At 37.3% G+C, this 15,475-nt stretch overlaps 1 protein-coding gene across 2 annotated transcripts in view; it reads right to left on the bottom strand.

The window, feature by feature from the left end:
* LOC139130849 (receptor tyrosine-protein kinase erbB-2-like) overlaps window positions 1-15,475 on the bottom strand; it is a 232,645-nt gene that overhangs the window by 6,902 nt on the left and 210,268 nt on the right. For both annotated transcript variants that reach the window (XM_070696648.1, XM_070696647.1), the window contains one exon: window positions 969-1,131. In XM_070696648.1, the coding sequence (XP_070552749.1) occupies window positions 969-1,131 (163 nt within the window). The remainder of the gene's footprint in view (window positions 1-968; window positions 1,132-15,475) is intronic.

The raw sequence follows: 15,475 nt of genomic DNA, 5'->3' as shown, positions 1-15,475 counted from the left end.
ATGTTTTCCTGCCAAAGTTTCAACTTGCACTGCACTAAAATTACAAATAAAAACATTCGGCGTGCAAACAAGGCTCTAAAACTCGGCAAATTCGTGGTATAACACAGTAAGCGAACTCGTAGTCGGCGGTTTACGGAATTTAACGATACAGTTTGCCATAAAACTCCTCGGCCCTGCGGGCCTCGGAGTTTTACTGGCAAACTGTACCGTTAAATTCCGTAAACTGCCTCCTACTCGTCCGCTTACCTATAGTTAATATTAACTATCATATTAAATTGCATCATAAGCCTGCGTTACAGGCCATGCGATAAAAAAACATGTCAGAAAAAGTCATAACGATCAAGTTTGGCGTTACGGAAAGTGAGAGCGATAGTGCATTGAGAAATATTTACTTCACTCTTTTCATTCACCCTTTCATTAGCAACGCGTTTAACCACCTTGCAATGCGACAAGAAAATGACACGAAAAACATTTGCTTAATAGGAATTTCCCGGACACTCGTCTCTGTTACCAAACCAGCATGGTCCCCACTTTACAGAAAAACGGAGCCAAAGAAGGAAGTCAGTACATTGTGGTGTAACTTTCGGTCAGCTCAAAGATGTTATAAGCGGACAATTTATCATGTCGTCTCAACGAAACTTTGAAGTAGTGTAACTGCTTTTTGTTGTTTAGAAGTTGTTTATCGGCAACAGGGCGTCTAACATTAACATCTGACCAGTACATAGCCCCCGGGGGCATACAAACAGTTGAAACAGCTACTCCGACCAACGAGGTACACTTTTTGGTAAATGTGTCAAACACATTGTGCTGATCTAATGTTTGTGGAAAAACATCGAGAACAGTAGAATTAGTGGACATGTTGTAACTCCAACCAGGCCAGTGTCTGTGTCTGGAACAGTTGGAATGCTTAAACGATTATCCTTCGAAGTAGTAACTCACATTACATACTTGTAATTCTATCTACCCACCTGGTACTAGTGATTTTATTGCCACCTCTTCGACAATTTTGCTACCTTTTGGTTTGAAATATCCTTTGTGCACTTGACCTGAAGATCCCTGTCCAAGCAATATCTGTGATTTTCTCAAGCGTGCGTTCCCAACTGACCATTTATCACGCTGCCCTATATGTTCCTTTAATTTAAATAAACAGGTTAGTTGTTTGATAGTGATTTTACATAATATTTTATATTAATATGATCAACATAGTTTTACCCTTGCCCAACTACCTGCTATACTTGATGCATAACTTACACAAAGATAAAGATTCATGCGTGCTGTGTTTCGATCTGCAGATGCCGATATCAACACAGAACTGCAATTGCGACATTTTAGATTTGTAAATAATAATACGACTTTTAAAATTATAATGCAAATCGAATACGGTATCAAATATCGACGACTTCAGCAAGCCTTACCCTCATGACTTCGTGTATTTCTTCTTGATCGTTGTTCAGACGTCGATACTTCCTGAGGTTCTTTTTCATTCTTCGATAGCATAGTAAGCAGATCATTAGTGTAATGACAGCAATCGCCACACACTTGTAAGGAAAATAATCAGTATTTCATCTCCGACCATATGTTTTGGCGGGTTCGATACTGCAATAAAGAATTAGACGAAAGTTCGACAAATAAATTCTGTTATTATTATGCACAGTTATTTGAGAGAGCTATTCCTGATAGCTTCTCAGGAAACAATGTTCATGTTCAATCAACACGTACCAGTGATACCACCATTGTCTCTCGGTCTTCCTTTGAGTTGGTCTCCAGAGATCTACCAGAGCATAGGCTAGTGGATGATTAATAAAAAAGACTATTTTTCAGTCAAGTCTTCTTACAGGATACAAACCTGATTATCCTAAACAACCACTTAACTATATTTGCTATCATTTGCTTAATTACCATATTACTTAATTATACACTTAAATTATGACAAAACTTCGTGATCGTACAATATTATAAATTACATTATTCTCATACAGATTAGGACGGACTAAACCCCACGTGTCACAGCTGACTTGAAAGACAACATCAGGCGTCGGCGTCTTTGTGAATCTAGTTCAATTCGGCTTTAATGTTGCGAGGATGTATTTTAAGACCACCTATGTGGCAACTTTGCCGCCACCAAGTGTTGTTTGACAAGGATTGTATTTATCACCTTCTTGACAATCTTTTTTTAATTAACGTTTAACTGTTTTAATTATTATATCGTCCTCGACACGTAACGCTGTTGGTTGTGACAGATGGGGATTTCTCTGTTACTTTAGTTTCCTCCGCAACTTTGGACTTTTCTTCGTAACACAAGTGTCAGTAAGGTTACTAAAGGTAATTCTAAAGAAAAGAATTTGTCGCACATAATGTCTTCTCTCTGGTCACTTACCTTTTTCACAAAGACAACTTGTATCATCGCACAATGCCACTTCCCAAACTTCACAAGAACATTTCTGCTCACAAAACTCCCCACAGAAACCCAAAGAACAATTGCAGTGTCCAAGCTCCGGGTCGCAAGATATGGTAGCCTCTATTTCACATAAGCACCGATCAGAACAGTTTCTACCGTAAAATCCATTCGGACAAGCTGTAGTAATACAACAATTGGTAGACCGTAATAAGAACATAATTATAGCAAATGCCCCTTCAAACTACGTTATGCGTCGACAAGGAACTGTGATTCATGTCACTTTATCATACCTGACTATAATGATGATGTCGCTCGGATCTATCAAATGAAGCAATTTACTCTGTGCGGTGTAATGTTTTTTCTGTGTCCGTATCCTCCCCCTTATCTGTATTTTTTCATGTTCATAACGTTAGCATACCGTAGTTAATTTTGATCGCAATGATCATGTAGTGTTAACGTATATGTGTCACTGCATGAAAACCCAATAATTCAGATAAATTCACATTAATGAGTTGCCTGTATTATTGTATAATACACGTGAATTCACATGAATCCACATGAATACACGCTTGCTCAATACAAAAAATGGATTCTTGACTGTATTCATCTGTATATGCACTCTTCAGCTAAAATACAAGCAATAATCCATGTTAATACAGTAAGTATTATAGGGTTTTTATGCAGTGTGTTGGTTCAGTGATTCGATCTGATCACAGGGAAAGCAAGATGTAATTAATTGATAAGCTATGTACGCTGAACTCAATTTATATTTCCCCCACCTTCATTGCAGTGACGTCCTTTCCATCCGGGGTTACATATACAACCTATTTGTTGATCACAACTGTCTGCGTGAAGACAATCGCATAGATTTTCGCATTCATCGCCCCATCTGTTGTGAACGCAGCCTTTAAGAGGAGGTATATCATAAATCTTGGTTGATTGTTTGTTGTTACATTTATATCGAACTTTTGAAGTTACATGCTGATTTGCAAAAGTTTGTAATGCACTTTATGATTGGCTATATGGTATTGCTCTCATTCATTTATTACCGTCTCGCTATGTTACTGAGACAAGAATAGCGTGGGACAATACATCAGGGATATGATATAAGCACAGAAAAATAGAAAAACAGACTAGCAACGCGCCATGGCTTTTGTTCCATGGTCGTCTCGGTAGACTATGCCTTTTCATATTAAAATGAGCTTCACAGGTGTTAGATTTTTTCGGAGATCTTTGATCGTGGTTGATAACTGCACGAGATTATGCAAAAAGTACGACGAGATGGCATCGTGCTGCCAGTCACGTAGCAACCATACTTACTTTGTGAGCTCTCAGGGCAGAAACACTGCTTCACGCCAATCAAAACATAACACGCCAGCAGTTTAATAAACACGTCCTTCCATGACCAACTTTTAATAGACGATATGACTGACCGTAAACCATTGAGTAAAACCAGACAGTATCGATAAAAGACTTTCAAATTTGGTTGAAACATACTCATTATATATTCACAAAAATGTGGGAGTAATTTTTAAAATGGTAAAACGCGCTTTCCCGAAGATCAGCCAGCACGCCGATTCCGCTCAGCACCACACGACAACAACAATACACACTTTGCCGAACATACTTTCGCTTAAAAAATGGCGAAAATCCGGAAACTACCGAAGGGTGCATGGTCGACATTCTTCGGAAAAGCGAGGCGAGAACTACCCGAGGCGAGGCGAACATGGATGACTTACGTAACCGCTTCACGCCTTGAACAATACCCGTTGCCAGTCGGTCTCTCTATTTGTCTGTGATATAAGCAAGTATATTAAGAGTTTTGCGAACTCAAATAACACTGATAGCAGAATCACAAAGTTGAGAAGACACATTAAAACTTCAGAAGCTGTAACTTTTGGTGTATTTTCAAAGTTACCTGTTTTTCTATAGGTAAATAAAGTTTCATGGGCTTCTCCGAAACTCATGTAGATATGCGCGGTGTTCAACTTGTCAACAAAATCCGCACGTTTAATGTCCAATGTTATGTATTTTCAAGAATTGTACATTCTATTTCAAAGTTCTCTAGCTCTAGAGAGAGAGAAATCAAAGTTACAGCTTCTCTCACATGTCATTTGATTCGAGTGAATTCTACATTCCTACAAAAGTTACAAGTCAAGCTGTGATACTTGAAAAGTTGTTTTCCTACATAAAGACAAGATGTTAAAATTTTTATTGGACATCTCAGAGCAGGTTAATCACTATTAAGATAATATCTTGACTATAGTAGTATGGGGCGATGCATTACAGAGTCCGAGAAATCATGTTTTACCGTTCTACGGTATAAAGACAGCTGCCCCACCGACAATTGCCCTTTGGAAACACTCGACAGCAGACCCCATAGGACGATTTACCCCGACAACAGCCCCCAACTATTGTTATATTAGTTTCAAAATTGCCGCTAACGATGCAAATTGCTGTTACAGTAATATTTTCTAATTCTGTTAAGAAACTGTTCACCATGTGTGGGTACTGTCGGCGACATATGCATATCATCAAATAATGGCCGATACCATTATTTTCAATCCAATGTAGACCATAATTTACAGATTTATGGAGGTAACAAAGCTTTCCGTTGATAATGATATGATAAAAATGCGTGGTGCTACAACATGAAAAGAAGTTATATGTTAATTCCAATTGGTTATATTAGACATTAATGTTAGTAAATTACTAGGTGTTTACGGTCATTTTGATCAAGATTTGCAATCGATAAAGTTAAGATACTAAAATACTTAAGATACAATTTGAAAATAAATTAAGGGGCATCAATATGTTTTCGTTTTCGATGAACATGGGCTTAACCCTGTTGTATTATTCTGACCTGATATCCACACGTATCCTACGTCAGAATATTCGATGCCAGACTGACCACGGACACGACATTCATACTTCCCAGTCAGGTTCATTGATGCATGTACTACCTCGAGGGTACTGTAACTGGAAAAGAAAAGACTGAACCTATATTCACGCTAAGTATGTAAATCTTCACAGCAAACAAAGGTGTCACAGTCTTGTAAATCACCAGCCGACTGACAGCACGCTCTATGAATAACACATGGTTTCTGTGACTATTTGTATGCATACAATCCCCAAGTCAAAAATAACAAAAGCCGAATGTTGCATGTCTAATACCTCGTAGCTTTTCCAAAATACAATGCTTATGATTGTAATGATGTTTTGAATAGCAGTTTTACGTTTACAACGATACATGGACTATGTTTACAGATTCTAAAAACTCATCACACACACTGCTTACAGTCAATGACATCTTGGATTACGTTATGGCGCACGTATTAAAGCAATAAACCACACAAAGCAAAAGTGTACCACGATAATTTGACAAGTTCACGAGTGAACTGGTCAGAATCGAAAGGTATACCCAAAGCTGAGGGGGTTTATTGGAATTTTGTGATAATATTCAAATGATATTCTAGACTGAAACATGAAAAGGGTGATTTCTCTAGCAGAGAGTTTGTGCATGTTCAAGTCGTATTATACTGCGAATATAAAAGGTTTTCAACATTCCTACATATATTCCTACGGACATTTTCATGTTACGACAAATTAGATCGCCGTTTCTGCCCTATCAACATTGTGGTATGGTATAATTAAGCAATAACCTCCGCCGCAGGAGGTATACACGAGATTTTGGTACAATGCGCGACATATAGCACGAGCCAATAGGTGAGTGCTATATAGAGCGAATTGTACCAAAATCGAGTGTATACCCAACTGTGGCAGGGGTTATTGCTATTATATATCAACTTATGTGTCTTTGTTGTCTTGCTTGGGTATTTTCGTCACATAAAGTCCTACATGCAGAAAACGGACATATGAGAGCTCGAACGTGGGAAATTCAGCGCCCTAGACAGAGCATTTTAATACGTTTTGATTAGGTTGATAACAGTATCCTACGATAACATACGCATTACTTTCATCAATGTTGCATTTTCTTCACAAACGACGCGAACACAAATTTGCGACCTGCTATAGACACACAAGAAAAAGTAACATTTTTTCGTAAATTTGGATAAGAACGATAGTCCTGGCTGATTTGGCACACTAAAAATAGATTTGTCTCATTTAATACCGATGCATCGACCATCGCAACATTCAGTGTCGGTACAGTGAGGTTACAGGCGCTATTTTTGAATGATGGATAATTTGGACGTTATTGTTCCAGTAAACAAGCAATTTTGAAATAATCCAGACTTAGAATGACATAAACTGTGATCAACAGTTTTGCAGATTGTGCTTCCCGATTCGGTGACAGCAGGACGCTGACACTGCTTGTTGCATTTAATGTCATTGTCAACTTTCGCCGCAGTCACCAGGAGTAATCCAATTGTTATTTGAACTTCTTGGTCTACATCATAAGAACATTGTCGTCTGTTACAGTCCAAAACTTTGGCAAGGAATATCTGACATGCCGTTACTGTGAGGAAGTGTCAATTAATTTGTGTATGAACTAATACTTGCTTCATTTTAAAGAGCTGTGTGACGCGTCTCGACTCCCGCTGAATCAAGCAAAAGTGCACGGTGCGCCGTTGCCCATATGCAATGATTTGTGTACATAAAACCCAAATGTGCTGCTTCAGAGGTGTCTTTCATCACTGACTCCAACTTATTTTCAGCAAGATGTGAGTTACAGACCCATAATTTTATCCATGTATCGAAATTCGGACTTCGGTCATGGAAACAAAGCCGACTTGTAGGAGTACGTTCAAATGCACCGACTGGGCAGTTTTCGGAAATGCTGGTTCAGAGACCCATTTTACCATCACTAAAACAGCATTTTAGCATCAGTGGAAGGAGCTCTCGTCCAATCAGAATGGAGCATGGTAGCATGATATATAATACGAAATAGATTTTACCCATTGTACATTTTGCTGTCTTCTTTGACATATATCCCGAGATTTCGAGTGTCGAATGAAATATCGTTAATGAACCATTCGAACTTCGGTTTGGTTTTGCCGTCTTCGACCATTTTAATTTGATATGCATAGCAAGACAACACATATAGACCGCCATAGATAGTGGTTATCCTCTTCGGTGATATTTCAACGTAGGGATTCACTGAAGTGAGAATTGAATACTTGTTAGGGCTGGTGACACATGGCGCGTTAATATTTAAGAGATACGTTGTGAGAGAGGGGACAGCAGAGAGGAACATCATATTATTATCATTATTATTATTATTATTATTATTATTATTATTATTACAAGTTTAGGGGGCTTAAAATGATATAATTATTACCTTGCATAGAGAAGCTAAGGGGCTTTAAGAATTGTATAATCATTATGTTGCATACAGTCGCTAAGGGGCTTTCTAGGCGTAATATAAAATAACATAGTCATATAAAATAATATTGGTCCTGTTGATTGACGGTACGTCTCACCATTCTCTTTGAAAGGGAGAAAGCCATAAACGTGCAACTTTCTCAGTTCTTATCGGTTGGTGATATCTGGTCCAATCGACAATATTCCTAATGCTTACACTGAGATGGGCCTTGCCCGTGTATCACAGTCGTACAGTGATAACAACTTCGGCATGTCAACGCTAACCTGCATGGATCGTTGATAAATATTTTATAGACTAAAGTTTGGTTCAAACTCGGATGAATATAGTGAATTCTTCATTCACAAGATTTTCATTGGCTTGATCTTGTTTTCATCACCATCGCTGAAACATTCATATTTAACAAACAAGTTCAAAAAACGTGCACTTTTGTTCTAAAAAGAAATGCCAAGATAATTCTTCTACGGCTTTCCAACTATCGCCATACCGTTACAGGATTACCTTGGTCATCATTACATTAACACCGTCATTATCTCGTTCCGATGCCGTTTGCCAGGTTAGTAAACGTGGTTAATCATGGACCCTTGAGGGTTTGTGATCAAATTTGCCAATTAAAATGATTTCTAAAATGATCTACTGATCTGAGATCATGTAATCTGAAACTAAGATAATGTAGACCTACAACTAAGTGAGGATTCGTTTTTTTACAGGGAGGGGGTGGCTGTGGAACGTAAGCTAAAAAAAGAAATGCAAAAAGTTACCCAGATAAGATTTCTAAAATTTGCAATCCCCCATTCATCAATTGTAAGTATCACGCCCGCCCCTAATTTTTCATCTGATTTGATTGATTAACACTTTGCATCCAAAAACCCTTGGGGTAGACTTGACATTTGGAAGTACCCTGTCGCAAAATTTCTTACTTGTGGAATAATTAAAGACTGTACCTACCATAAGGGATTGGCTAGAAATTACAGGGGGAGGGCCAGAGTTTTTCTAAATGACTCTGTGAAAAATAGTGAGTGACCCTTCAAAAGTGTTTGTAAGTAAAAGAGTGACCCTCCCCAATTTTCATGCACAAAAGTGACCCTCCCCTGCATGTGACAGTCAGTATCAATAATATCTTAATTGACGTATAATTTCTTATTTAGCCTTTGAACTTTCATAGAATACTTTTCAACCTTTAGAAATAATCACTTGGGTGAAATTGTAATATCCTATTTTTGTTTACATCTGCTTTTTCAAACATCCTATTCTCATCTTGTACATTTAAATCACTTTCAAACATTTATAACAGCAAAAAGTTTTGCTAGATTTGTATCGAAAAAAAAATATTCATAGTTTCCTCATAGACTACTGTATAGCGAATCAATATTTTGGTGAAATTCCAAAATCATATTTCTTCACACATGCACTTGTAACCATGCTAGCCTAATCAAACATATTGCTATCAATCAACAAGCTTTAATAAATACACAGATTTAGCTAGTTTTGTTATAAAAAATATTCATTGTTTCCTCATGGATTGCAATGTATAGTAAATCAACATTTTGGTGAAATTCCATATTCAAAGTCTTGGATACACATGCACTTATAACCACACTAGCCTAATATTCATCTCAATAATCAAGCCTTGATAAATACTTAGATTTAGCTACTTTAGTACTGTAAAAGATTATCCATAGTTTCCTCATAGACTACAATGTATAGTGAATCAACATTTTGGTAAAATTCGAAATTTAAATTTCTTGCACACTCCTGTAATCACCCTAAACTAACGAGTACATTAATATTAATTATCAAGCATCTATAAATACACGGATTTAGCTGGTTTTGTTTGGAATAAAAATTATTCAAAATTTCCTGATGCTGCAATGAAAAGTGAATAAACATTATGATGAGATTCCAAAATCAAATTTCTTGCACACAAATGCACTTGTAACCATCCAAGCCTTATAAAGTATATTAATATAAATACTCAAGAATCCATAAATGCACGGATTAAGCTGGTTTTTGTATCGGAAAAAAATTATCCATAGTTTCATCATTGACTACAATGTATAGTTAATCAACATTTCGGTGAAATTCCAAAATCATTTACATCAGCAAAAGATGTTTATAGATTTCCAATAGACGCCCATGTATAGTGAATCAACATTTTCGATTAAATGTATTGTACGTACTTGCACTTTTTACCTCCTTAAAAATGTTTATCGAGATAGGATTTTTGTCTTTAAGAAAGACAAAACGGTGTTTTTTAGCTATTAGTATTTTAGACAGAGTTTTAAATACTCACAAACATCGCAGGCAACTCCTTTCCAGCCCGGAAGACACTTACATGCTCCATTGAATGTGTGGCAAGTAGCTCCGTTCTTACAGGCGCAATCGAATTGACAAAGACCGCCATATTTTCCTTCGGGACACCCTGGTCAGAGAAGGAAACAGGTAAATAATGTGAAGATCACTGATGGATGAAAGTGCTAAACAAATCGAACGTTTGTATTATAGTCATTACCGACTTGTGGTTATCAGATACAGCATGGGTATAGAAAAAGAAATGAAGGACATTCATTCAAATACGGACTGCACTGTTTGATTATGGATGTTATTTCTTTCTCAACGTGAGTAAAGATCCCGGATAGAGATAGAGATTCTTTACAGCCTAATCAAGGGATGATATTCTTAAAACAAGAGGGAGGTACGCACGCAGACACGCCTTAAGATTCTCAATGTCAGTGCCCCGCTATTTTTGATGATTTTCATGCCTGACTGGTACTACAGCTTACTAGAGAAGTTCGCAAGAAATTTGGTAAAGTGCATAGTCGTTGATTTTAGCAAATGGGATGAATTTGGGAAACGTTGAGGCATAAAATTGGATAATCTGCTAGTTGCATTCCATTGAAGCAATAGAAATTTAAAAAGATGGCGATGCTTTGCATATCAAAGGGTCACGTGGCACTAGCTGCCACGTTGTGCATGTCTGGTCTACTGGTCATTTCTTCTAACATTGAGTGTAATCTCGGGCCACTAAAATTGAGAAGTGCCAACTCAGAAACTGTAACGAAAAAAGATATCACTGCATTACAGATAAAATTAGATACTACAATAGTTTGTACAAAAATCATGAACGATAACTTTGCACTACTTCAAACCAGAATTGACAATAAGACAGAAGACAGAGGGAGATGTAGAAGATATTAAGAGGAAGATGTAGACGATATTAAAGTATGACTGAGAGAAGAGTCGGAGAAATTGTCTGAAATGGAAAATTAAAAAATCCGAAAAAGACTGTTTGAAAGGAAAGTAAAGTGATTCTGCCGGTCCGGAATTGGGGTGTAGTCAAGACCCGAACTGGCCAATTTCTTTGCTATTATTGGAAATCATTTTGGTAAAACGAGTTCACTTTTTGTGTCAGAAACTGTTTGTTTATTAGAAATGTTTTATGTTAAAGATGATGAAGTAAATTCATCACTGATTATTTAGTATCTTATATTCTTCTTCTTCATTCATGTTTACTACAAATGAAGATGGTTTTAAGAACAGTTACTGTAATTAGCATGTGAATAGAAATTTTAAATTGTTCTGATACCTTCTGGATGGAATCATTTGTGTATGAATATGGGGCGGTACAGATTTTCAGCCAGACTTTCAGGATCACTTCTGTGTTCACTTCAACACTATTTTGAACCGTCATATTCACGCTGGATTTATTTTGTGACTGTTGCACGGAGCAGCTTGCGAGCCAAAGGACTTCCTCACCTATCAGTGTGCCTGTCTACACCCAATTCTCTGGAGACTCGGAGTGTTTGTGCCGTCCCAACTGAGATGAGAAAATCTACATCTAGACCTTTCTAGATGTTATTGAGGAATAACATAAGGTTCCAGACATTTTTTATATTACTTTGATAGGGTTGTTGATTGAGATGAAACTCAGATAGTCCTATTTGTTATTATACAAAGTCTGGTATTCTCATTCGTAATGAAGACCGCCAGATTTCTTGGTTGATGGTTATTGGGATATAAATATCATGCTGAAATATTGCTCCTTGCTCATGAAACTCACTGGGCTGGTCATTCAGTCTGGAAGACCTTCATAAAATTCCGGTCAGGAAGACCTATCATAAAATTCTCAGTCATTTTTATATCTCACGAAGGATGTAGCACATTCTATAAAACTTGTCACACAACCCAAATAGAAGAAACAAAATCAGACATTCCAAAGGCCATTTTTACAGCCACTTATTGAATTTCTCGAACCATTTAGTAAGATCCTTATAGACTGTGTCAGGCCCCTACCAAACACTTAATCGAGAATGAGTTAATGTTGACAATAACATGTACACCTACACTGTTCCCAGAAGCCATGCCATTGACAAATATGAAGGCAAAAAAACTATAGCGAGAGTCTTAGTCAAATTCTTCATCTATTTTGCCTATCTGTCCAGTCCGACCAAGGCTACAACTTTATGTCTGGAATTTTTCGACAAGTCATGGATCAGCTAAGCATTAAACAGTATAGGTCCTTTGCCTTCCGTCAAGAAAGCCAGGGTGCTCTCGTGTGATTACATCACAGTTTGAAAAATATTATCAGCACCTACTGTTTTGACGCAGAGAAAGAGGGATGAAGGAATTCATTTTCTCCATTCTGCTATTAAAGAGTCAATTCAAGGGTCTCTTGGTTTTAGTCCATTTTAGCTTGTATTTGGACATACCGTCCGTGGCCGGCGTAAGCTCTTCTAGGTAGTATGTGCCTGGAAAATTAAAGACTTAAACTTTTGCTCAAACTTTCCTTAAGGAATCATTGAACCAATATTTGGAATTCAAATTGGCCACTCACTATCCCTTTGTTAACTCTACCTGGAACATAAAATTTTCTATTTTCAAAAAATAAGACAGTAAAAGTTCTTCTTCCTCCAACGGCTTCAAAATGAGCCTCTACAACTGGTAGATCAGAAGAGAATTGGAAAAGTTGGGAGTCCAATTATCTGTCCTGAGGCGCATTCTACCGTAAGCAGAATTGCTTAACAGACGACAATGTTTTTCTCAATATTTTACAATATGTATCAGAATTTCGTAGTAGACTTTCAAAGGCATGTGAAAATCTTAAGTCATCTCGGCAGTCCATGAAAGTCAAATACGATGAAAAACACCTCAAAAACGGAAGTTCGAATCTGGTCAAAAGGTTCTTGTTCTTCTTCCGGTTCCAGGCAAACCACTCCATGGCTGTTACTTTGGTCCTTATCTAATCTATCCAATCTGGTCGGGCAAGGGTGACTTACCTTGGACATACTGTACGGCAGTGTGAGGTAAAACCTACTGATACCAAAATAAGTGCTATTTCAAGTTTCACATGCTGAATTGTAATAGACAACTGATGCACTTTCTTGGTATGGCTGGTGACGAGAATAAATTTTGTCCAAATTTCTCCACCATTACTGAGCCTGACTAACTTTCTTAATAAAGTAAAATTTACTGATTCAGAACAATGCCAACAGGTAATTGATAACACGTAAAGGCATACTTAAAAGTGCTCCAATCTTGTCTTCACCAGATTTCAGTTTGCCATTCAAGTTAGCTGTAGATGCTAGTGATGGGGCTACTGATGATGTCTATTACAAGAGAATAGTCATGAGATGGAACATCCTGTATGCTATTCCTCGTGCTTGTCCGACATTTTCTTCGTTTTCTTCGATACCTGCGACACACTTGTCTGACAATCTCTCAAAAAGGGTCGATTTCTCCGGGTAATATATTGGCCACAAAATATGGAGCTATTATTTCATTATTGCACTAAAATCAACCATGAACTGACTTCGCATCAACGTTTGTCAGCTAAAATATTTTTAATGATTGTTTCGAGAATTTTTGAAACGCTTTGGTCAGCTGAGACGGCGCGCAATGCCCGATAATAGATTCGACTGACAGCATTTCATTAACAGTTTGTACGGACTTTACCACTTTTTTGTTGACCATGGAAGTAATTTACGTCCATAGTTAGAGTTGATCACAAATTCTGATTGGCAAATCTTGATAATATGACAACAGATAATGTCGATGATTTTAATAGTGACCAAAACGCAATTAAAATTGACTTGTGAAGCTGGGTCTCTGTATCGTACCTACTCCCTTCGGGAAAAGTGGGCCTGAACATTTCGAAACCAGAACACCCACAGAGATCTGACTGACTCTTTGGACTGTGTTTATAAGGTTAAATAAAAGAATCGATAAATTATTATTTAGGGAAGCGACGTAACGATTTTCAGGCAGAAAGCAGGTTTAGTATAATAGGTAGACATGACAAGAGACAAGAAGCAGTGCGATCGAGCGCATTTTAACGAGAGTTCAGTTGTATTTTCAAACAAAAAATGTAATTGATTAGGAAAAGACGTTAATCATACTCTAATCATTGTCAATAAACGCCTTCTTGGAGTCCTCCTTCCATCGGTCCAGAAACCCCACTTAAAATTCCAACATCACAAGCTAATCCGCATATTCACTGTTTTTTAAATACATAAACAGTCGATTTACTAGGTAAAACCCTGACGTCCGATTTAAATCTTAAAACCCACATCAATTCCTTGTCAGCAGTTCCTACAAAATGCTAGGCTTCCTAAAGCGCACCTGTAAAACTTTCACCAATATACAGGCTCTGCGGAATTTGTACATTTTCTCTCTCAAGTCCCTGAACCAAAAGTATCTCGTTGAAAACCTTGAGGCTGTTCATGTGACGTTTATCAAATTTTTCTGTTTTAAACACAATTTTCCCTATGCATCAGAACAATATGAACAGACATGTCACTATTTCCATCTGCAAGCTTTACTTCTGTCGCAAGGCCGCTGATCTTAAGTATTTTACACAAATGTGTCCATTCCGAGGTTGATTCATCCTATTTTGTTGAACAAATAAATTACAACTTTTCAATGAAAAGACTTCGTCACTCTCAGACTTTAAAACCTGCGAGATCTCGCCTAAATGTTAGGAAGTTTTCTTTACAAATTTGTTGACATCTTCAATAGGTTTGTCTCCCGTCAGACACTGGGTTTTTGTTTATTGTCCACATCTGTACTTTCTGAACACCTTATTCTAATCTGGTACATTTATATCAGTTGCCATACAATTAAAAAAGCACCGACTTATCAAGTTTAGTATGGTAAAAATATTCATAGTTTTCTCATGGACTACCATGTACAATGAATCGGCATTGTCTGTGAAATTCCCAAATCAAATGTGTTGTACTGATACAAGTTGTAACCAGCCTATTCTGATCAAGTACATTAATGACAATTATCAAATGACCATAAATGCATCGATATAACTACTTTTGTATTGTAAAAATATTCACATTTTCGCATAGAGTGCTGTGTATAGTGAATCAACATTTTCAGTGAACTTGAAATATCAAATTTCTTGTACACAAAGTTACTTTTTACCGCCCTCATAGCAAAGTACATATGCATAAAATAACAAACATATATAGATGTAAAGATATAGCTTGTTTTGAGGGGGAATGGTAATTGTTTGCCCGATGGACTCCTATGTATTAAGATTTGATATTTTTGGACGCAGCACTATATGGGCCATATCGTCCCTCCTAATAATTGGGCAAAAATTGGTGACCCTCACCAAAAGGCGTGGGTGAAATTTCATGACTCTTCAAAAATGCTAGTGCAAAAGAGTGCGACCCAAATTTCTCTTTGAAGATTTCCTCGTCAAATTCTACCACCGACTCGAATAATTT

Source organism: Ptychodera flava, chromosome 4 (assembly GCF_041260155.1).
Source record: "Ptychodera flava strain L36383 chromosome 4, AS_Pfla_20210202, whole genome shotgun sequence".
Classification (NCBI taxonomy): domain Eukaryota; kingdom Metazoa; phylum Hemichordata; class Enteropneusta; family Ptychoderidae; genus Ptychodera; species Ptychodera flava.
This window is presented reverse-complemented; position numbering and strand designations above follow the sequence as displayed.